The sequence below is a fragment of the Zeus faber genome (genome assembly GCF_960531495.2).
Source record: "Zeus faber genome assembly, chromosome: 21".
NCBI classification, from domain to species: Eukaryota; Metazoa; Chordata; class Actinopteri; order Zeiformes; family Zeidae; genus Zeus; species Zeus faber.
In genome coordinates, this window is record NC_137208.1 from 21,490,397 (window position 1) to 21,514,094 (window position 23,698).

Consider the following 23,698-nt stretch of genomic DNA (forward strand, 5'->3'; position numbering starts at 1 on the left):
CAAGTATGTAGCTGGTAATGAAAATGATGCTCGCTGTGTAGCTGTAACGGCTGCTTACGTACATAAATTAAAAGAGCAGCAAGAAAAAATCTGAGAAACTCACTCAGAAATTTGTTTGATTTTCTCCGATTTCTTTTCTTGCTGTTACCGGTGGTTTTGGCCACGCACTCTTTCCTAATGGAGGATCTACGTATATATAGATCCTCCACCGGTCCTTATATCCACGGAAATGATAACAACTGTCGCATACGCATGAGAGATCAAGTGGTTTTATTGATTGAATTGAATCAATTTTATTATACTAGTACCAAAATCTGTAATACTTGGCATCCGTGTATCGATACAATATCGCTACGCAAAATATTGCGATACTATGCTGTATCAATTTTTTCCCCCACCCCTGCTGTCTATATGTCTGTCTGTCTATACTGTATGTCTGTCTGTGTGTGTATATATATGTCTATATACTGCATGTCTGTCTGTCTACCTCAGAACCTCTATTTCAGCGCTGTTCAGCTTGTTTCCTCCCAATAAATACCCAAAACAAAAAAATATTTCTTCTTCCGTTGCGACTCATTACCTTGTGTTCTGGGTTCCAGTCAGAGGTGTCGTGGATCCCCAACAAGCACTACTCGGGCATCTACGGCCTGATGAAGCTGGTCCTCACCAAGACGCTGCCCTCCGACCTGCAGCGCGTCATCGTGCTGGACACTGACATCACCTTCGCCACTGACATCGCCGAGCTCTGGGCCGTCTTCCACAAGTTCAAGGGTCAGTTTTTTGGGGGGTTTTTGGTTTTTCAGAATCTCACCTCTTGACACTACAAATGCTTTGGCAGTGGCCAGATGTAGTCAGAGCTCAGGGAGTTTTTTAAGTTTTTTAATAAACAGTTTTTAAAGCAGTATTATAACTTGAGTATAAGATAAGGGAATTGGTGTAGAAACTTGTTTAGGAACAAGCATTAAAGTCAAGTTACCTTTTACAATATTGAAAATGTTCAAACCATGCCTACCTTGTGTACATGTCCCCACACACACACACACACACACACACACACACACACACACACACACACACACTCACTCACACACACACACGAGGCACACTTGTTTATAACAGTATTGTAATGCTGTGTCAGTATTCTAGTAGTGTATCTGAATTGTATCTGTGGTTGTGTTGTCTCTTAATGTATTGTGGCCGTTTTTGTTTTATTTAAAAAAAAGGACGAGCAAAGGGAAAATAGAGTTGGGAGGGGCGAGACGGGAAAAAGCTATTCTATGTACAAAAACATTCCATGAGCAGTGAGGAAAGGTACTGCCGCACGGAGTTAGGCTAACCGGAAAGAACAAATATATCCCCCGAAGCCGATGGGCTTCTGGGGTTAATATGGTAACAGAGCAACAGCTCAACTGGGATGTGCCCGAGGAAATCCTATAAATGGAGGGACCTAGCGGCTGTTCTTAAATATTGTCTTCCTGCCAAACTTTGATGTGAAACTAGATAGATGGATGGATGGATGGATGGATAAATATATAGAGATTCATCCCAGGGGGGAAATTGCAGCATAATATCAAAGGTATAACATGATAAAAAAGAAAATGCAATAAACCCGATGCAATAAACCTTAGAATTGGCTACAACATAGGCAATATACAATATACATGAACAATAAAAAAAAGACCTAAAATCTGATTTATAAACCAATAATAGGCGCTGTCCACACGTGTATAGATTTTTCTGAAAAAGCATTTTTCCCCCTCAATTAAAATAAAAAGAAAAATCTTGCAAAAACGATTTCACACATAAGCCTTCCAGGCTAGTAGGGGGTAATAATGTCTCCTAAAGCTTGTTGTCAAACACGACTGAAGAACATTCGAAGCACATCATAACATTCATACACAACACAATAAAAGAAGATTCTTTATTTATCATACGGCACACATGCACTCATGCGGCGACAGTGACCAACACACACACACACACACATGCTCCAAATGGTGGCTGGTGAAATGAGTTCTATGCTTTTGACCCATCCTGGCTTGTCCTGCCTCCGGGGGGCAGCCAGGAGCAGTGGGCAGCATACAGCAACACGCCAGCGGACCAGTTACAAATGTCCATCGTCGGTCAGACGACGATGTTCTGCATCTTTTATGGTGGAGGGTCCTTGCTGATGTTACAAGGAGGAAACCCCATGTGAGCACAGGGAGAACATGCAAACTCCACATAGAAAGGCCCCTAATCAGGAGATAATCCGCCAGAGTGCGGTGCCAACAGCGCCCCAGGCGGGCATTGAACCCAGGAACTTATTACTGTGAGGCAGCAGTGCGATCCCTGAAGTCAGAGAGGCTTTTAAACTTTTAATGGGGACACAACATGAACAACACAAGGGTTGCTGGCGGCCGCTTGTAGGTTCCTGACACGTGCGCAAACACGAAAGTTGAGGTCCTGACGTCAAGCATTTTCAAGAAGCTCCGTTTTACTTCCACCACTTTAATACACGGAAAACAGAGTTTTGAAAATCTCCACCCTGGAAGGCTTTTTCCAAAAGCTTAGTTTCCAATGACCCAAAACGTTTTTTCCATGTGGACGAGAGGCCAAAATACAGAGAAAATACAAAGTTTTCAAAAATATCCGTTTACGTGTGGGCCTTTTATCATACAGAAAAATATATCAAAGAATAAGAAATAAAAATTGGCAAATATACATTGAACCACATAGAGACGGATAAAATGACAGGAGGTAGTAAACCAGCCGCGTATTTTACCCTCGTGTCGGTGGCAGACATAATAATCCCAACCGACGTCTGTCCATCCCTGTGTCATCATGGCAAGGCTCATCCAAATCATTGCCCCCTGTTTCAGGGGGGGAAAGCTATAGATGTGCTTGAGTAACGGCGTGACTTCAAAGCCACAGAAGGTCTTCTTAGCCCCCCAAAAAGTGTGTGCTCCATTTTCTGTGCTTTGCAACAGCAAAACCCACTCTTCTCTTCTCTTCTCTTCTCTTTGCTTCGCTTTTCTTTGCTTCTTCTTTGGCCCCTTACTCAGCCTCCGTCCAGTCGGCTATCTCATCTGGCTGTCACCGCTGCCAGGTGCTCAAGGAATAAAGCAAACACTTGATAGCCGCCTCGCAAGTAGTGCTGACAGAGAAATCGCAGTTTCATCGCCATCGCGATACGATCATGCGCAATAAACACGTCACAAAACACTGCCTGAAACGCGAGTAATAGGAACAATCTTTTTATTTACAAGCGCCATGCATTCACACTCAGCAGCAGCCTCCTATTTTTTTAACAAAGCGGTTGATAACAACCTGGGATGTACTGACGCGATATTTGTCGGCTGATGAATATCACCGTGAAAGTCTACGGTGAAACCTGCATGTTGCGCTTGTAGCACCTGCCAGTGTATCCACAGCTCATTTACCACATGTCGTACTGTAAAGGAGCAGCAACACAGCGCCACGTAGGGTAAAGAGAAGTCACGCGGTAACCCGGACAATAACATGGAGTTAGCGAGACGTGGCTGCAGTGTGGAATTATTTACGACAGTGCAAAAGCAACACAGCGGAACGTAATAATGCATTCATGTTTATTTAATTATTTAGGATGTTTTCTCCAGATATATTTTTTATTTCAAGAGATTTTTTTTGTTGAGTTTAGAAGAAAATATTTTAAAAGGAGCAGGGAAAAATTAAACTTTAATTTCCTAAAGTTATAATGTCTTATTTAAATGAATGTTCTATTTAATTGGTTGGGTATTCATGTGCAATTTGTTCAACAAAAGCATGTTCGAAATAATTGAGTTGATACTACACTATTCAGTGTTTGGGGTCCATGTTAGCAGTGTGCCTATTAAAGCAGAAAGACATAGGAGCTGTAGAGCTAATATGCACACTTCAATATTTGCTTATTTATCGCAAGTCATATCGTTATCGCAATATTGAACAATGTTATGGCACATTTTCCTCATATCCTGCAGGCCTACTCGCAAGGCTGACATCCGTTTAGAAAAAAAAAGAGAGAAAAAAAAGAAAGAAACAGTCAGGTAGTGTTTTCCAGTTCCCAAATTTGTCTTCAAAAGTAGCTTCGTGAGCGGCTGGATGCATGCAGGCGGTGGGGTGTCTCTGTAAAGTCAAATGTGGGGCGCAGTGATCCACAGACGACAGCCAGCGCCATCGGGTAATGATGGTGCTAGTGCTTGTTCCCCCGCTGGGAGCCCTTTTGTCTCTCTATCCCCCTCTCTCACCTCATTTCCTCCCTTGCGATCTAGTTCCATTGCCTTTTCATCCCCTGTTTTTGGCTCTGTTCTCTGCTCCTGCTGCTTCAACACTTTTTTTGTGTTTTGTTCGCAGCCCTGACGTGGCATGAAGAAAGCCTCTATTGGTGAAGGTAGAAAATAAAAAAGATGGCTGAATGATGTGCATCTATTACATCTTTACCAGATATTATGCTTTGTGATACTTAATTTGTCTCCAAACTTAAAATGGGGGTTTATCGACTACACGGCAACCAGTAGTAAGCTCAGCAGATTCTCAACAATGCAAGAGTACTAACTAGCGTCAATAATAGAATGCCACAAACCACCAATTTTCAATATATTGTAGATAACTACCTCGCACAATAGATCTATATTGTTTAAAAGGCTGGAGTTTTATTTAACCATAGGTCACTTTTGCTAAATACCATTCTAACACGGGTGTGAAATCGTGAGCTTTCTGTGCTTGAGTCATTCATTTGAACAAAATGTAAAAATATACTGCAAGTAGTCTTTAAATGGGAGGGAGTATGTCAGGCTGCAGATGTCAAAAACTCATAATAACTGTATCAACTATATCTTTAGTTTTTGAATTCTTGATGTGCACCATAGGTTTGACCAGCAATTTAGGTTGAGCCGCAACTCAGGTCGACTCGTTGATTTCCAAAGTTATGACAGTTTACGTCAAGCGAGCACATTTTCTCAGAGTTTCAGGCCGTTTCGGTGTGAATATATCACAAATTTATAATGTGAGGTGAAAGGTGTGATCCGGCCCTCTCCCCCCTCTACTCGCTAATTGTACCGTTTATTCACTTCACCCAGGCGGCCAGTCCAAGTCCATTCAATCAACTCATCCATCAATTCTTAGCAGGTACCAGCTTGATGAATTGTAGTAAGCGCCCACACTCCCTCACCACCACCATACACACACCTCAGCGGTTTACATTCTGGGGGCAGAGGCGCCCCGGGAAATGAGCTGAGGTCAGGATCCATATATTTATATATTACTCAGCTTTGCCTTTGGGAGTACATTCCCTGACCCTGGCCGCTGTAACAAATGGATGTATGTAGCAGGCTGTGCTCCATAAAGGTGACAGTGGGGGGGGGGGGGTGAAGGTGTTTCCTCTAGAGCAGGGGTGGCCGGATAGAGTTTTACAGACCATGTAAGGGGCCGCATTCGCAAATTTACAATTTATTATATTCCTCCATGCTCAGTGAACTACTGCAAAAAGAGTATTCGTGTAATATTAATTTATTTTCTCAGATCTGTTTTAACAGTAGTGCACAAGTAGCTGATTAGTTTTATCAACAGTGCCATTTCCATATTTATTTTATTCAGGTAGGCTAACTTCCTTTTCTTATCAGTGCATATAGTTTCTATTCCACAGTCAAGTTTCTAAATATGTACATGCTTTTACATTTGCTTCAAAGCACATTCAAGATTCAAGATATATGACAATACTTTTTATTTTCATAACCCTTTGTATCAGTGTATTTAGTTATTGCCATTTCATACTAAGAACTCATCACCAATACATGCTGCATATCAATGGAAACAGTGGAGCTGTTCTCCTTGCTTTGTCAGCTGTGGCAGTTTCTCCTACCACGCGCCTCCCAAGTGGCGTCTTCAGGGACCTCCGGCACAGAAGACGGGGTTATAGACACCAGTTTATTGTAGAGAGGGGGCCAGCTGGAATTGGCCCAGTAGCAGATAGAAACATTTCATGACACGGACTCCTATCCTCATTGTGTGTGGGGGTGGGGGTTTAACCTGTTGCTCGATAGACCAACGGGCAACAGGTATGCAGCCACTCTGCCTACCTGTCTGCCTTTCCTCCCATTGCGCAATGGCCCATTATGCACACAATGGCCAGTGAATGGCTAGAGAAACTGATAATCCCAAGAAATATAATGCTGATAATTTAGATCATGTAAAGATAATATCTAATATATTGTAATTATTAATTAATTAATTAATTAATTAATTAATTAATATTATTAATTATTAAATGATGTGGACACACAAACACCAGGCCCATATGTGCTTGTTGAACATTGAATTTCCCCCCTTTTATAACAACTTCAACTCTTCTGGGAAGGCTTTCTACTAGATTTTGGAACATGGCTGGATTTTCTCCCATTCACACACAAGATCATCAGTGAAGTCAGGCACTGATGTTTGATGAGACATGGCTCGCAGTCAGCGTCCAATTCAACCTAAAGGTGTTCAATGGGGTTAGGGTCTGGACTCTGTGCAGGCCAGTGAGGTTCTTCCCCAGTGAGTAAACCATTTCTTTATGCACATTGCTTTGTGCACAGGGCTATCATCATGCTGAAACGAAAGGGGCAATTCTCTAGAATGTCATTGTATGCTGTAGCGAGATTTCTCTTCAATGTAACCATGAAAAACAACCCAAGATCATTATTCCTCCACCACCAAACTTTACAGTTGGCACTATGCATTCAGAGAGGTTGCGTTCTCCTGGCTTCCGCCAAACCCAGACTGCTCCATCAGACGCCAGATGGTGAAGCATGATACATCACTCTAGAGAACGCTTTTCCAGTGGCGGCGTGCTCTACAGCATTCCAGCCAAAGCTTGGCGTTGCACATGGTGATCTTAGGCTTGTATGCAGCTGCCATAGAAACTCAATTCATGAAGCTCACGACGAACAGTTCTTGTGCTGACATTGCTTCCTGACTATATGGCAGTATGTCGTATCAACAAAACTCCTTTTGGTTTGCACATTGTGAGAAATTAAATGGTGTCTGTTTGCAATAATGTGTGTGTGTGTGTGTGTGTGTGTGTGTGTGTGTGTGTGTGTGTGTGTGTGTGTGTGTGTGTGTGTGTGTGTGTGTGTGTGTGTGTGTGTGTCCGCCGCTTACGTGTACAGGAATCCAAATGGTCACGTGACCACATAGCCGCAGGTGTCTGTGCTCACCCCCTGCTTCCTTTTTTGTTTGTGTTTTCCTTCAGCGGCTAGATGAGAAAGGCCTCCAGGATCAAATCTAAACCAGTGTTCAGCAAAGAATCAGTCAGGCACCAAAAAGACTGAGTGTACCTGCTTAAAAAAAAAAAAAAATGTATTTCTCTTGGCCACTGAAACAAGCTCTTGAACAGGATTTATCATGCTCGCCCACACTCCCTCCACTCTGTTCCTCCCTGCTTGTTTCTTCAACAGAGAGTCACTAAATAATAATAATCATAAATGAGGAATGTGTTGGTAGAGACCATTAGAACACAATGTTAAAAGATAAGTGCAGTAAATCTTTACCAGGGCAGTCTGGAGAGACAACGAGATGTTCAAGCCGGTCTAGCAGAGGTTATCTCTCCCCCATGTGGGCACTTGATGTCATTTAGACACCTGAAAAGATGGGAGGGCGTCATGTTATATTCCGGTTATTATTATAAATCATTGCTCAAGAAACAGTGGTTGAGCTACCCGCTGCCTCACATGGCGGCAGCTCCATGGAGGTTGGCCTATTTTCAGCCTGCAGTCAACTCAGCACGTCCTCGTCGAACAAGATGTATTTTTTTCCCCTCTCTGCAGAGCGACATGGAAAACCACATGTCCTTTTCTCACCTTTTCAAATAATAAAAGAAAAGGTTCGTGCCCAATGCTTTTTAGGGATTTGGGTGTACGTCCCGAGGGTGAATCAATTATGTAGCCGGGGCGCTCCCCAGACAAGCTAAGCGGGGCCGCAGAAAGTACAAGTACGCGCCACTGTACTGCAGCGTACGACTGCACAAAAGGAGGAAAGTCGGGTTTCAACCGCCCCCCCTGCGTGTGGGGCCGGTTTTGATGAGCTGAGTGGACTAATTGCAGTGCATAAGGTGTCTTTAGTCAGTGGAAGTGTGGAAGCACGCGGGGGAGAACGCCAGAAATGTAGCTCTGGTACTTCAGACATGGGCTGGTAATGAGGAGGTGTGTTCGCAGCTAAGCATTGTAGTTGCTCCTGCAGTCCCTGGAGGGGAAGGGGGGACTTGGAGTTGACTTGTAGATTCAGTTCTGTCTTCATCCATCTTATTTCCATTTGTAAAAAATGTTCTCTGCTTGGGTGCATGAACCCATATGCCTTCCGGGGTGGTCGGTAGACAAAGCAATTGGTTTCTTCGCCTCAAACAGTCCACAGTTGGTCGTCCACCTGTGCAATTGGCCAGCAGAGTCTTTGCGCTGTAGCTCAAGTTTGTTGTTTCCAGTGGGGGTGGTCTCGTTGGCGTTCTCTTGCCAAATTCTCGGTCTGTCGTTCTTGCGGAACCTCTTGCTCGCACTTTCTCCACAGCCTCCTATGCCAGCAAAAACGTCTCAACACGCTTTCCACCTGATTCGGAAGCCTCCACCCCCTCCCCACAGCCGTTTTTTGAGTGTCTCCTACTGATCGCCTATCGTAACGCCGCCACCTGCTCGTTCGCTGTCTTCATACTTACCAGAATCACTCCTACACTCTTTCTCCCCACTCTTGCAGCATGTGTGGATGTGTGGGCGAAACCACAGATGGGAGACGGGTAGAGAGAGACCTAGGGAGAAAAGGCCCACAGGCGGATGCAGGGAGACCGAAACATTTTTTTCTTTTTCACTAGGTGAAAGGGAGGGTGGACTGCTCTCAGCTCCTCTGTACGGTTTTTGATTGACACGAGTCATAATTGCCCATCAGCGATCTGATGGAGTCTTTGGAAAGGGAGGTTGGGCTGGAATGAGTACTAAGGAGGTGGACTTGGCCCTCTTAACACCCTATAAACTGCCTCCTTTTAGTTCTCTGGGTCCGACAGGCCCCGATATGAGTGGGTCTTTCTTTCTTTCTTTCTTTCTTTCTTCCAATATATACGTAAACACAGAGAGACTCTACATTCCCCATGATCTGTGCCAGTTTTAGCTGAGTAAAGATCTGCCCTGTGAAGTTTGTTTTTGAAGGGGGCATTCTTATGGCGCTGTGTATGTGATATCTAGGTGAACTGGTTCCGTCGGTCAGTCTCTCCACTGACAGAGAGACGGGGCTGATTCATCATGAGGCAACATCTTTTCTGAGGTTTCATTAGAAAATGGAGGTCAGAGGCTGCAGAGCGAACACTTTAGGGGAGATAGAGGCAGAAAAAGAAAATAAATCTGCGATTTGGCATGAGAGACTGCGGAAAATGTGGAGATTCATGGAAACCTTTAAAGTGCTTTCCACACGCCAAGCATTTCACCAAAATGGGGCAAGAATGGAGCAAATCTTGCTAGAATGTGGGGAGAAAGTTCTTGCTTTTTTTCTTTTTTAATCACCATTATTGATCCCACTTGACTGATGTGCTGAAGAAAAGAGACCTTTTGGCCGCACAGCTATCGGTCGCCATGGCACCGGTAACCGCGCTCACCTCCACCCACCTACACACCCTCAGTCTCATCAGAATTGACACTTCCTATCAGGAAGGTTCATTTTTAGGCCCCTTTTTTGTGAAAAGATTACATGACATGATGGCGCAACCCCCCTGATTGGCCAAGTTAACATTATTTAAGCCTAATTTAGCCCCATTTCAGCACTCTCGCTCAACTGATATTCGAATTCAAACCCCATTTTTCAACTTGAAAATGAACGTAATACCTATGTTGCTGCTGACAAACACAATAGCGGAAGACAATGATCACGCCTTGGCAGCACCATCTTTTCTCAGCGTCCGTCCTTGAATTATGAACACTTAAGTGTATTACCACTCCCTAAGTGCACGAGGCGTCAGCTCCGTCTTACTCAGCAAACCCAACCTTCGGCGGCAGTAATGCTTTTTAGCTGATCACTTGCCGGTCAAGGACACAAAGGTGGAAAAACAGCTCGCGGGCTGCCCAAACCCCCAGCCCCTTATTTATCGACTGTTGTAGCTGAGGGAGCGAACAAACACGGAAATAAACGGAGTGCTTCAAAACCGCTGCAATTGACAAAACAAGTCACGATTTGGACTGTATGTGTAGATCACAACGACAGCGATATTTGGAACAATTGCAGACAGAAGGGGTCCTTCCAACATGTCTTTTTTTGCTTGAAAAGTCCACGTGTCCAAGGGCAGCGTTTTGCCGTGGGTCGGTCTCACATCTCAGACGCTTGGAGCTTGTTTCGACCAGCCGCCACATCAAAGAAACTCATTCGCCCTTTGAGCCCAGTGCGCCGTCCCCCGCCCCCACTCCTCCATCTGTGCGACGTCGCCTGTCTCCACCTTGCTTCGTACTTCCCTCTTCTGGGCCGCGTTTTCTCCTCTAAACCACGGCGGCAACCCTGGCCGCCACAGCGCTAATTAAGTTGTCAGTTTTGTAGAACGGGGAGCAAAGGTGGGACCAGGTGACCTTGTGGGCTTGTCTTTCATCGGTATCATTAGCAGCGGATCTGCTGGCGAAAAAGCCTGTTGATTACCAGACACCACCATCCCCCCCGCTCCGCCGCGAAATAACACCGCCACCCTTCCGCTTCACGCACACTAATTGAATTGACATCCGATAAGTATTCCCACTCCCAGCTATTGATGCGCTGAGGGATAGATTATGGATTTTCCCATTGCCTACAGTCTGAAGACTCTGGGCTGGGAACTGCAATGCCAAGTGTTATATCCGATTTCCTGTAACATATCCCTTCCACACTCTCTCTCCTTCTCTGATCTATAAATATTTGTAAGACGGCAACATCATGCTTAATAGCCAAGTAGTAGGTGATCATGGGAAGATCATTAACTTGGGAGTGTTTATTGGATTTTGAGCTTATTTTATTCTTGATCAAAAGTTCTGAAAGCTTAAATAGGTTTACTTAGATTTGTCTCAGCAACTTGCACAATTATCAACAAATGAAAAACTAAGCCATAGATACGAGCAGAGTCTAGCCCTAGCTAACATGGTGCCCTTGGCAAGATTTTCGATGGTGCCCCCTTGTGACCCAAAATATATGCTTTCACTGCACCACTAGTGATTTCCTTGGCTATAGAGACTAAAAAAACAGTCCAAACTTTACGCCTACATTACGAAAACTATAAATATCACGAAAACTATAAATGACGTTGTATAGAGTTTTTTCCTTTTGTTCAACCTTTATCAAGACAGTTAAGTAACTTGAAAATTTGTACAAGCTATGAAAAGCTACAGTTTAAAAATAAGTAGATTAAAACAAAACTCTGACATCACACACATACACCGAATTTAGAAAAGAAACCATCATTTAACCAAGGTTAAAATGAACAAGAAACAAGGTTAACAAGGCTTTTTTTTTAAGCCTGCCTTTCACTAATTCACTCATAATCCTAGAACGCATTTCACAATATTTACATAATATAAAATACTATTCAATATTCTTTACAATATACTTACAATAAACATTGCAAATAAATTCTATTTATTGTCATCACTATACTGAAATTCCTTTGTTATATTGAAATGCTGACTGTTTCTTAGTGGCAAATGTTTTGGAACTAATTGATTTTCACAACAACTAACATGTTGGGGTCGAGTACCATGATATGATGGGCTCATTGCACCGTTCTACGCATTTGTGATGGGGGCGCGTCAAAGATTTAATTAAAAAGAAAATATGTATTAGAAAGGAAAAGGTTGAGGTTGTGCACCCCCTAGTGCATCCTGCAGCCATAGCATTTGCCTATACTACCTATGCACACGGAATGTTTATCCATGGTTGTACAACAGTGGCGTCACTAGGGTTGGTGTCACCGGACGCAGTAACTCATGGGTGCGCCGCTTATTCACTTGCTGGGCGGGGTGACAGAGGAAGTATCCCCGTTACGCACGGTTGGGCTCTGAGTGTGATCGTGCAGCGACTTCGTATTAGGTGGGCAAGAAGCACCTTTAACTTTTGATTAGGATGTTTCGCCGGCCGTGGTGTCACCCCCTCCGGTGGTGTCACCTGCTCTGATGGTGTCACCCAGTGCGGTCCGCCGCCCCAGCACCACCCTAATGACACCACTGTTGTACAATTTAGATGAAACCTGTTTGGGGGATATATGCCACAGTCCATGGGGCGGGGATTGAGCGGAGATTGACAGGTCTCAGGGTGAGGGGTATTTCCTGCTAAACAGAGGTGTGGGATGCCTATTTTGAGACATAATGTCAGCCACCATTGAGGTAACAGCAGAGTGACTGTGAACGCCCACTGATATATGGAATGGAAAGGTTTGGGTGTGATGTTTGTATCCGTTAGTATCCTTTTTTTTTTGTAAGTTTTGATGGATCCAGGAGATGGCGCTCGGATTAAAAGCAAAACCAAACACAAAAAAATAACTTCCTGTGAACTGTCCCACCGATAAAAAGAACTCGGCGGGTTTTTTTTGTTCTTTTCAAAAATTATTATTTTTTCGAGTCCCCTCTGTAATTGTCCGACTCTGTTGCCATCCTGACAGTGGGAGCCGTGTTTTTTGTTCTCTGGGAGATTTTTGGCTGGCGCTCCGTGCTGCAATAAGCTCTCATTAATCTTCCTTACAGCCTTCATTAAAGCTGTCGCCTGCTGCACGCTACCCTCCCACCCTCACAGCTCCCTAATTCCTTAATCTTTGACCTTTTTATCTCAAACCGGCCTGCGTCCTCGTAATCTCTTTTAACGCCCTCGCCCTCCTGCCCGCCCACCCAAAACCCTCAATTTCCCTCTATTCTGATCTTTGTCTTTCATGTACTACAACCCCTAGTTTTGACTTCCTAGAGTCTGAAGCAAATTCTCTCAAACTTTGTCCTCAACAGTTTCCACTCTATCTTGTTTCGATTCTTACTTTCATTTTATTCTGTCGAGGAAAATTGAAATGATCTCTGTCAGGTGTGTGATGAACAAGGCGTTCCACCCCAGTGTCCGCTGTTGAAACGGACAATGTTATCAAGCGTTAATAAGAGTTATTATTACAATAATATAATAATACTTATGATATTGCTTTTAATTCAAACTTGGCTGAAACGTAATAATTCTCACTCTCACTCATGCAAAAGAATCGGGAAAGTGATTTATTAATTTTTTTCCCCATTGGATACGGACGGTTCTCCACATGGCAGGCTTAGTTACAATCCATTTCATGCTGGTTCTACATGTCAAGAGACTATATATTAACGTCTTTTGCCTTTTCCAGGTCAACAGGTGCTGGGTTTGGTGGAGAACCAAAGTGACTGGTACCTCGGAAACCTCTGGAAGAACCACCGTCCGTGGCCCGCTCTGGGCAGGGGCTTCAACACAGGTATGACCATAATATTCTGAAATACACAACAGAGTGACGTTATATACTGGTAAAATTTGAATATCCTCCTTGTTTAATGCACAAATTTTCAGGCGAAGTTGATAGTGCTGATTATAACATATGGTGCATAACATTTCAACTGATGTGAAGTCTGACGTGTCTGAAAACTACGACTTAAATCATGTTTTTCTCACATTTCATCCTTGATATTAAAGGGATTCTCCAGTTTTTGTCCACCTCGCTCAGATTCAGACGATAAGGGCGACACCAATTTCGTCCCTGTGTGTCCAGTACTGAGATAGCGACGGGCTGCACGCTAACTGTGTTAGCACAGTGTTAGCTAAGCGTGCAAGGCTGCGGTTGGGATCCGCTAGAACAGCTCCTGTTGAATGAGGGAAATGCACCTTCCAGCATCTGCCCTTTGACTCTTCAAAGTTGACTTTGTAAATATTGTTATATCGATATATAGTGTAATATTCCCGAGACAGTATATTGCAACAATAAGGCAAGCTTTACTTACAACTTGAACAGCCGCATTCAGTTTGGATTCTCACCTCCCAAGTTGGGGGAAAAATGTTTTTGATTACTTCAAAAGTCATTTTCTTCTGCTTCCCCCCCTTTGCTTTAGTTTGCCTCAAAGGGTTCTTTGAATTCACACTTGTTAACGCTCAAAATCAGGACACGCTGAGCAGCTCAATTTTATTTCATGCAGCTAACCCTAACCCCCAGGAATGGAAGGGTCTATATTTTTGTCTTTTGTAATCAAAATTGATGAAATATGCAGGATCCAACAATAAAAACTGGCACAGGCTTGTTTTAAGTTCAAATGGGGGGTGGGCGGCGGCAGACTGCTGATGGTAAAAAAAAAAAAAAAATAAGATTGGATTCTTATTACACCTTGCAATTATTTTCTCATGCCTTTTTCAAATTTCTGCATCCATCAAACCCAGGCTTTATGTGCCTCTCGCTATAAGGGGCCAGAGAAGCTGAAGGTCCTTTATAGACTAGAGCACAAAGCAAACAGTAGCAGGCCCATTTCTCAAGTCATGTGGGAAAAGGAGCCACGATGATTGCCGTAAAGTAGGGGTAGAGCCAAATCCAAATAAAGCACAAATAGTGGGTTTTTACAAAATAAATATTCGTAAAAACCCACTATTTGTGCTTTATTTGGATTATAAAAAAAAAAAGAAAAGAATAGTTGGGACGAAAAAAAAAGAGTCTGATCTCGCGGCACTCGGCTGCAAAGACGAGAAACGTAAACACGTCCAGTCTCTACGGAGGCAGGTTTTTATGTTCTTACATTTTATCTTTCCCCTCTTAAAAATGCCACTCAGACCCTAGACGTGTCTTGTAGAATTAGGGGTGCGGTGCGGGGACGTCGGGGAGCAGCGCTTCGCTTGCCCGGCGGCTGCACCGCAGCGCGGAGCCAGAGAGGGAGTGGGCGGACGGGGAGAGGGAGAACGGGTGGAGAACGTTCATTCTCTAGAAGGAAGAGAGTGTTGGACAGGTTAAAACACGTCATGTTGTCATATATTGGTGAAGATGTTTTTTAAATTTGCTTGTGTTTTGTCTATTTACGTGTGTCTTGTTAAGTTGCATTACCTTGCACTCTGAAAGGGGGCTTTACAGGGAGGTGAATTACAAAGCAGAGGGATTATAGAGAGAGGGGGGGGGGGGTGGGGGGCGCTTGCTGTGTTGCTGCAGCTCCTATATTTCTAGCTCACTAATGCTAGCTTTATACTTGCCCCAAGCGCACGACGGAAATGACGTCACCAGGGGTGACGCCATGGCCCATGGGGACCTGCGCAACGTCCGAGATTTTGTCAACATGGCGTGAGGGGCGTTCCCTCGAAATGCACTGGAAGTGACGGGAGATCAGTGTTTTGCCGTTTTATTTCTGATATTTTGTAAAACTGATCCGCTGCACAAGTCGGATGTGAAATTCAAAGCCTTCCAGTTACTTTTTGACGCAGAGACAAGATAGTATACGCAAACAGCTCGCTCAGACGCTGCGCCCCGCTCGGGCAAAGATATAACCAGGGCTTAAGTCTGCTGACGTATGTTTGCTGTGCACTTCGCCAGGAGGGATGAGCAGTAGAGCCCAGGGGCCAATGTCAAACCATGCAAAATAAATAAAGATCATGTTACAGTAAGTCTAAGAGTTGGCTGTCAGAATTTCTTTTTAAAAAGCTAACTCTTAATGCTTATTCAGTATTCCTAGAGAAGGTTTGACTGCTGTGACTGCAATATACAGTGCTTTGACACTGACATTTTGACATTATGACATATTGTCAGTTGCCTTGGACAAAAAGTATCTGATCAACAATGTCATGTATGTTTTTCAAAGTGCTCGTGCCTCATTTTGGACGATCAAAATAAAATGATGTAAGGTAATCAGCTCCTATGGATCGGAATCAGTAAACAATATGTGTTTTAAGATAAAATGTACTCATGACCATATAGTCAGAAATACTGTGCTGTGTGATTACAGTTAACATTTGTAACGTAACGTTAGTTCATTTTCATCGTAGTCTGTGGGCCGCTCTCGTCCACTTTCAAAACCTCGCCGCGCCCCCGTGCAGCACCGCAGTGACTGCAGTTTTCACAAACGGAACATTGACTTTGAGCCACACACACACACACACACACACACACACACACCGCCACCCTTTATACCACCCCTTACACCTGTGTCGGTCGGTCGTGGCCGCATTCACAGAGAGCGGGCAGCTCCGCAGGCAAAACGGCTCGCCAATTTAGCTGTGGTCAGTCGGCGGCTTTCTCAGGCGGTTGGCGTGGCAACAGATGGGAGTGGGGGGGGGGGGGGTTGTTTGTTTGTTTGTTTCTGGTGAGAAAGGAAAATATTTCACTCCCTCTTCTCCCTTTGAATATTTGCCCCATTCATTTAATTGTACTTGTTTTTCTTTGTTCCAGCCTGAAGGATTTTTTTTTAATGTTATTTGCCCAGAGAACTGGGAACGAACCAGAACTTCTTTGTTTCTCTCGTTCTCTCTCGCTCTCTCTAGTTTGCCCTGGGAGGGAGTGGGCGGGGAAGAGAAAAGAGTTTGCTGACAAAATATTTTTCATCCTTACTACCTTCTTTTCGTGACTTTGGTTTAACTTAAGGTCGGATTAGGTAAACACAATTGACAGTTGTCGATGCACAACGTCATATTTGTGTGTGTGTGTGTGTGTGTGTGTGTGTGTGTGTGCGTGTGTGCGTGCGTGTGTGCGTGCGTGCGTGCAGGCGTGATCTTACTCCTCTTGGATCGCCTACGGAAGCTCCGGTGGGAACAGATGTGGAGGTTGACGGCGGAGCGGGAACTGATGGGCATGCTGTCGACTTCCCTGGCGGACCAGGTATCACACACGCGCACACACACACAGCCCTCCTTGCTGTTAATACTTGTCATGGCCTTGGAAAAACCTGAAGATAAATGGTTTTGTTGACTGCAACCTGGCAACAGCGCCACTGTAGCGTAGAGATCTGCTGAGGTACTGCACAGATATTTATGAACTCTTATCAAAAAATCAAATACAATTTCATACACTTTTGGCAATCATGTCATATTCAGATCAATCAGGAATTCAAATTTACATCTAAAAAGAGACTTGTGTGCTTAAATGTTATTTAGCTTCATTTCATATCGTAGATAAAGAAATCAAAAGCAACTAAGCAGAGCAAGGGTCTGCAACTGGGTATCAGGGCCACCATGCACCTAGTGTTCTGTGGAGGTACGGCACTAGGATTTGTCAAATCTAGCAAATATTCAAATTTAATTTCAATCGTGGGGCAATCGTGTTATATTCCAGTCAATGAAGTTGAGTCTGGAAAAAAACAAAAACGGGAGAATTGCGAGATTAAATATTATTCCGGTTCATTTCATACGGTAAATATAGAAATAAAAAAAATATCTCAGCATTGGTGTATTAGTTGCGTAGTTATAAGGAAATAATGTTGTCCCTTTATTCATAGGTTCATTGGGTGATTGGTTGGTTATTCTCTAACTTGAGTTAAAATGGGGTTTTTGGGTAGAAAAATTTGTTTTGATTGTTTGTTCTTGCATATTGCTGTAAACAAGAGGGGGGACAGGGACCACTTTGCAGGTCCGCGGGCTGAAAAACCTCCTTGAAGAGGCCCTCTGGTTTAGACGTTAAATGGCGACAAGACAAAAACATTATCTCTTTTCTTTAGCATCACCTCTTTTTTTCTCAACAAGGTGTAAAAATGGGAGAGTGATGCAATCTGAAATGCGGGTTTGCTTCAGTAACCTCGCACCGGGGTGGGTCGAGGTGAACCGCGGGATGCAGATTCCTTCACGCTTTTTATTTCTTTGATTTCCTTTGACTTGTGGCCCCTTGAGATGATGTAATGTGAAGCCAAGTCTTTCCCTGCTGTGTTTGACCGCCTTTCTCTCTCTCGCTCTCTCTCTCTCTCGCTCCACCTCTTCTCCATCCGTCCACAGGACATCTTCAACGCCGTGATCAAACAGAACCCGTTCCTCGTGCACCAGCTGCCGTGCTTCTGGAACGTTCAGCTGTCGGACCACACGCGCTCTGAGAAGTGCTACAAGGACGTGTCGGACCTCAAGGTGAAACCCCGGGAGCGATGCGGCAGTGTGGTTTTTGGTGTTCGTCAAACCCCGTCATTTCGTATGTGAATACGAACTGTTGAACTTACCTACTCACCTACCCTCAGTCCCTTTTGGAAATCGGGTGCGATCCTGCATCGTTTGCATATTTTATTATAGTGTGACAAATCACTCACCCGCAGTATGAGGGCTCGGGGACAAAGGGGCGTAACTGACATTTTCAGGATCTTACAGGACAGAAAAAAACAAACTTTTGATTGATGGTGATTCTTTCATCAACAGCATCCAAGACTAACCGCTTGTACTTTTATATAGGTTAGACTTATATTCAGTGCACTTACACCCTTTTTTGCGCCAAACTCAGTTTGAAGCTCCGTTTCCCCGCTCCCTTCTTCTCCTCTTCTTTTCTTGACTCTCTCTCTCTCTCTCGCTCTCTCTCTCTCGTTCCCCCTCCAGGTCATCCACTGGAACTCCCCGAAGAAGCTGCGCGTGAAAAACAAACACGTGGAGTTCTTCCGCAACCTCTACCTGACCTTTCTGGAGTACGATGGCAACCTGCTTCGCCGTGAGCTGTTCGGCTGTCCCAGCGAGACGGACCACAACAGCGAGAACGTAAACGGGGGGTCGGGGAGGACTTCTTACCATTGTTTTTTATGTTTTTTGGGGTTTTTTTTACAAGTCAGAGTCCAGCCCTCGGGCTCGAGTCTAGAAAGTTGCCTTTTTCCGTTGGAGCCGAATTTGTGGGCACACAGTGTTTGTTTGCTTCTTTGCTTTGTCTGTGGTCCTGGAAAATATCCGCTGATTCGATGGCGCTGACGGTTCGAAGTTAACTGCCCCTCTTTGTACTTCTACGTGAACTATACACGGGTCCCGAAATGAACTCCCTCAAGGATCGTGTGGCCAGCTCGCTATGATACAGCAAAAGAAGAATCGAGCTCGACGTGGAGAGGTTGTCTCGTCTCACCCTTTAAAAAGAAAACTCCCACCCTGCTTGAAGGTCACTCACCACTGATCCTCAATAGTTAGATTTTGTAGATTTTACACACACACACTAACACACACACACACACACACACATATTTTTAAGGACAGGTTCCTCATTGGAACGTCCACCCTGAGGCCTGCTGCTGTAATTAATCACATTACAATCTTACAATCATGAGCCCCCAGAGTCCTCCCCGCCACCACCACCATCACCACCCCAAAAAAAGGTCCAATTCCAGTGTGTCCTTAACTCAGGAAATAGTTTGCGCACTCAATTTTTCAGGGTTTGAGCAGCAATTTAAATCCCATTAAAGCCATGATTAGCCCTAATGAAGTCACTCAGGGATCGGCCACGGCGGCGCACACCAGTCTACGGGGTGCTTCGGGGGCCCCAGTCGTTCACCAAACCGGCGGGTTTTTTTTAATCGGCCTGCGTGGCACTCAAAGTGAAGCAAAGCCGCGGGTGCTAATCGGCTCTGCTCTCACCAGCTCCCCTCTTTTTATGATATTAATTAAATATTATTTTGTCTTTTTTTTTTTTTTTTTTTTTTATCAGGAAACCGGGGGGGCTGAAGTATTAATTTATTGTTGACCTGGTTCCAAGCTCTTGTATCCGGATCATTGCCTGAGCCAAAATTCAACTTAAGACAAAAGAACGACAGAAACTTGACATTGCCGTCCCTGGTTTTACGGTAATCAAGGCTGTAGACTACGACAAAAAAATGCAGTAAAGTACTTTTTATTGAAATTTACGGAGTTTTAATGTCCTAATATGTTCGAAATTAAAGCATAGACCAAATAAACAATAAAAAATAAGAAATAAATAATGGAAATTATTTTGTTTAACAAACTTTAAACAAAATTTTTGACTCGTCAAAATAGCCACCTTTTGCAAAACACACTCGTGGAATTCTTTCTACAGTGGAAATCAAATATTGTTGGAAAATTTCTTCCCAACACTGTGGCAGAAGTGCCCACAAATGTGTTGCACTTGTAGGGTGCCACACTTCCTCCTCCATGTTTGACAGTTGGCGTCACAGGCTGAGGAAACATCCTTTCACCTACTCCACGGCATAAAAAAACCCTGTGGGACGAACCAAAGATTTTCAATTTTTTAATCCTTGGTCCATAAGACCTTCTGACCGTCTTCAGTTGTCCACTGGTGGTGCTTCATGGCCCAGACAAGCCTCGTTTTCTGATTCCGCCATCTCAGCAATGGCTTTCCTCCTTACTGTGCTTGAGGCTGTTGTCCTGTGAGCCACCTGTCACGCAAGCTGTTGACTCTCAGAAACTTGTCTTCGGATTTTGTTGTGGCTTTGGGTCTGCCAGACCACTTACTGTCAGAGTTTCCTCCAGTTTCCAAGTGCCTTTTGATGGTGTAGGAAGCAGTACTCACTGACACCTTGGCTTTCTTTGCCATTTCTCTCAAGGAAAGACCTGCACTTTTAAGGGTTATAATGGTCTGTTTGTCTTCCTTTGTTAATAGCCTGTTACAACTTCCTGCAGTGCGATAAAACAGTGAAATAACAGTCTGTTCCAACACTGCTTTTATGCTATAGAGGGTTTGTAGGTAGTCAAATGTTGGGACACTGTTGTGGGAATTGTTTGCATCCACTTTCAGGGCTTAATTTATTTCCATTGCTGCACAAGACCTGTAAGTTGTTAACCCATTACTTGTTCCCTGGAAAAGGCCTTTTTTATTTTTTTTTAAGAATTTTACATTATTTTTCAGTTTTTGGTAATCTCAACTTTTTTTTTTGCCTTTGGAAGTTGACTGCTTACCTTTGTACCCTTTCATGTTATTCACTGGACTTGAACTGCATCCCCCCCCACATGTACTGACCGAGCTCTCGGCACTAACAGTATTCATCAAACTTCAACAGAAGTACAGTATTTAGTTAACTTGGCGCCTTGGCGGTAACTGTGCCACGCGTCCCCGTGGAAACGGCACCGGCGCTTTTGATCCGTCTTAATTTTTCTTCTGCATCTCTTTCCCCTAATTACATCAAAAAGTTTTGCGTTACGAGTTAAAAGCGCCGAAGAGAAGGACGCCGAGCAGCGAGCCCCCACCCCCGGCCCAAAATATGGGAATTCTGATCTAGTATCATTAGTTTAGAGAGTCGTCCTTCCCCTGGGACGAAGGACATCAATAACAAGTAGAATGGTAATGTAATCGTAAACGGAAGAGGGGCTATAATTAAATTGAAGGCGTTTTTTTTTTTCGTTTTTTTTTTATTCATCGAGGGGCTTGGAGCTTTGCTTTTGGAGATAAAGATGGATCCCCCGTACGCAGGAGGAGAGTCTGTGCCTCTTTTAAAGCGACGCCAGTTCACCATAACGCCCATAAGGCTTGATTCTGGAAGCCTTAGTGAAGCTTAAGCTAAAGATAATTTTGTGTTTCTGTTCTCAATAATTAAACCATAGTTTAGCTATAACTCGATGCACTGCTTTTTAATGAGCAAAACCTCTCTTTAAGGTCAAATTTGAGTACATTTAAAAATTGCGATCTATCACAGAAATATCTTGTGATAAATCGCAGTTCATTGTTTTAATCGTTTGTAAAAACATCATCTTAAAGCTGAATTTTGTTTGATATTTCGAGGAGGAAAATACTGGAAGTGTTTCATTCCCCCAACGGTCAGGTGGGCTCGTTTTATTCCCTTCCTTTTTAAAACAAGCTGACTAAAACTCCCCCAGTGATCACCCATCGCCCCAGGAGAGGGGGTGGGTGATCCGGTTGACCTCACCTTCCACACCCATTCGGCACCAGCACCGCCACCGCCACGTTTGATTTACAAGAGGGAGGTCGTTTAAACGGGGCAGCGCCGCGGCGTAGGGAGTGGAACATTTGATTTACTTTGAACTTGGAAGGACACGTTGATGTAACACTGGAGACGGTATTTCACAGCTTAGCTTTAGGGGGCAAGCTGTGCGGCTGGCCATGTCCCCGTTTTCCTCTGTGTTTACTCGCAAAATCAACTCTCCCTGGACAAACACGCCAACCCGGTCTTCGTCATCCCCCGCTCTTTGAGTTTCCGGCCAGCGGGGTGACAGCTCAAAGCCCAGGTTTCACAAGCGCAGTACGCTTCTTGTCTTGTCTCTTGGCTTCGTGCAACATGCGTTTCTAGCCTACATCGGCCATTGCCAACACAACAGGTCACAAACACTTCTGTGTTTTAAATGAAGCCCCAAAGGTTGATTGGGATGGTGCAATATAATATATCTGTGCAATATATTGTAACAGTAATAACATTGCTCTGACACTGTAATAACTTAGTAATAACATTGTAATCATAAGGATCTACTCATCCATTGTTATGTATTAAGTATGCATATTTATTTATCCAGTACAGAAATAATTGCCTTTCATTTATGGTGTGTATATATATATATATATATATATATATATATATATATATATATATATATATATATAAAGGCTAAAGTCTTAATAATAAAATAAAAATTGCCAAAAATGTACAGAATATAGAAAATGTGATTCTCTGCACAGGATAAATCATTGCTACAGGTACATAGGGTATACATTATTATTATGTACTTACTAAGTCCTTACAGAGTCTACTGCTTAGTCTACTGTTTTATCTTGGGTTCAACAATAACACCCCAAAAATGTTCCTCAAGTCAATTAGTATTTTTTGAGCAGGTTGAACTCAGCACGTTCCGCTCCCTCTACTTGCAGCTCCAGAAGACGCTCTCGGAGCTGGACGAGGATGACCCGTGCTACGAGTTTCGGCGTGAGCGCTTCACGGTGCACCGCACCCACCTCTACTTCCTGCACTACGAGTACACACCCAGCGCCGACCACACAGACGTCACACTGGTGGCGCAACTCTCCATGGACAGGTGGGGGTTCCCTTAATTCCTTCATGATGATATGTTGGTTCTTTGGAGGTTAATGGAGCAGAGGTTGATGTAATGACTTTTTTGTTAATGAATCCAAAGCTTAGGGCGAGGGCAAGGGTTAGGCTTAGACTTAGGGTTTGGGTTGAAAGCTTGTACATATTTGCTCTAATTATAATGTTTATAAGTCTATCTAGAGCAAGCTGTTTTGAAAGCATGCAACTTGACATGTCACAAGTCAACGGTGATTATCATCCAAGTTTCCCAGATGAGTGTAGCACCACTGAACCTCTAAGCCAACTGTAGAGACAACTAGGACACACTTAGGAATCAGCAGGTAGTGAGAAACAAAGAAAATGTCTCAGAGTTAAATTCAAATTCAATTCGAACATATTATGTCTCAAAAATGTAATCCTCATTTGGGTTGTCCATACAAATTCTTATTGGTGAACTGGCATTACTAATATGGAACAGACTATGAATACATAGCCATATATTTTGTTCAAATTGCTTGTTTACTTGTTCAAATACTAAATCAAAAAATATTGCAGTGGTGAAATAATAAATGCGTTATGACTACATTTCAACAATATTGTGCTGAAAGCAGTGAAAACCGTGGTAATTTTGGTCGCTATAATCATGATAGGAAATGTTCAGGCCATCCTGGTCAAAATTATTATTAATTCATTTTATTCCATTATGTTTTTCATTTACATTATTTTCGATGCACTTTCACACGCTTAGGGGCCCTGGGTGGTTCTGTTGCCAGTTCTGCCGATGCCATTAGGAGAACGATCTGGGGGTGTAGAAGAAACAAGCGTGTTTGTTG

The 23,698-nt window shown here is 43.7% G+C and overlaps 1 protein-coding gene across 1 annotated transcript in view; it reads left to right on the forward strand.

Moving 5' to 3' along the window:
- The window catches only part of large1 (LARGE xylosyl- and glucuronyltransferase 1), an 89,838-nt gene that overhangs the window by 56,049 nt on the left and 10,091 nt on the right, over nt 1-23,698 (forward strand). The window contains exons 6-11 of the mRNA XM_080022717.1: nt 600-771; nt 13,328-13,432; nt 16,680-16,792; nt 17,899-18,024; nt 18,481-18,636; nt 22,709-22,872. Of these exons, the coding sequence (XP_079878843.1) occupies nt 600-771; nt 13,328-13,432; nt 16,680-16,792; nt 17,899-18,024; nt 18,481-18,636; nt 22,709-22,872 (836 nt within the window). The remainder of the gene's footprint in view (nt 1-599; nt 772-13,327; nt 13,433-16,679; nt 16,793-17,898; nt 18,025-18,480; nt 18,637-22,708; nt 22,873-23,698) is intronic.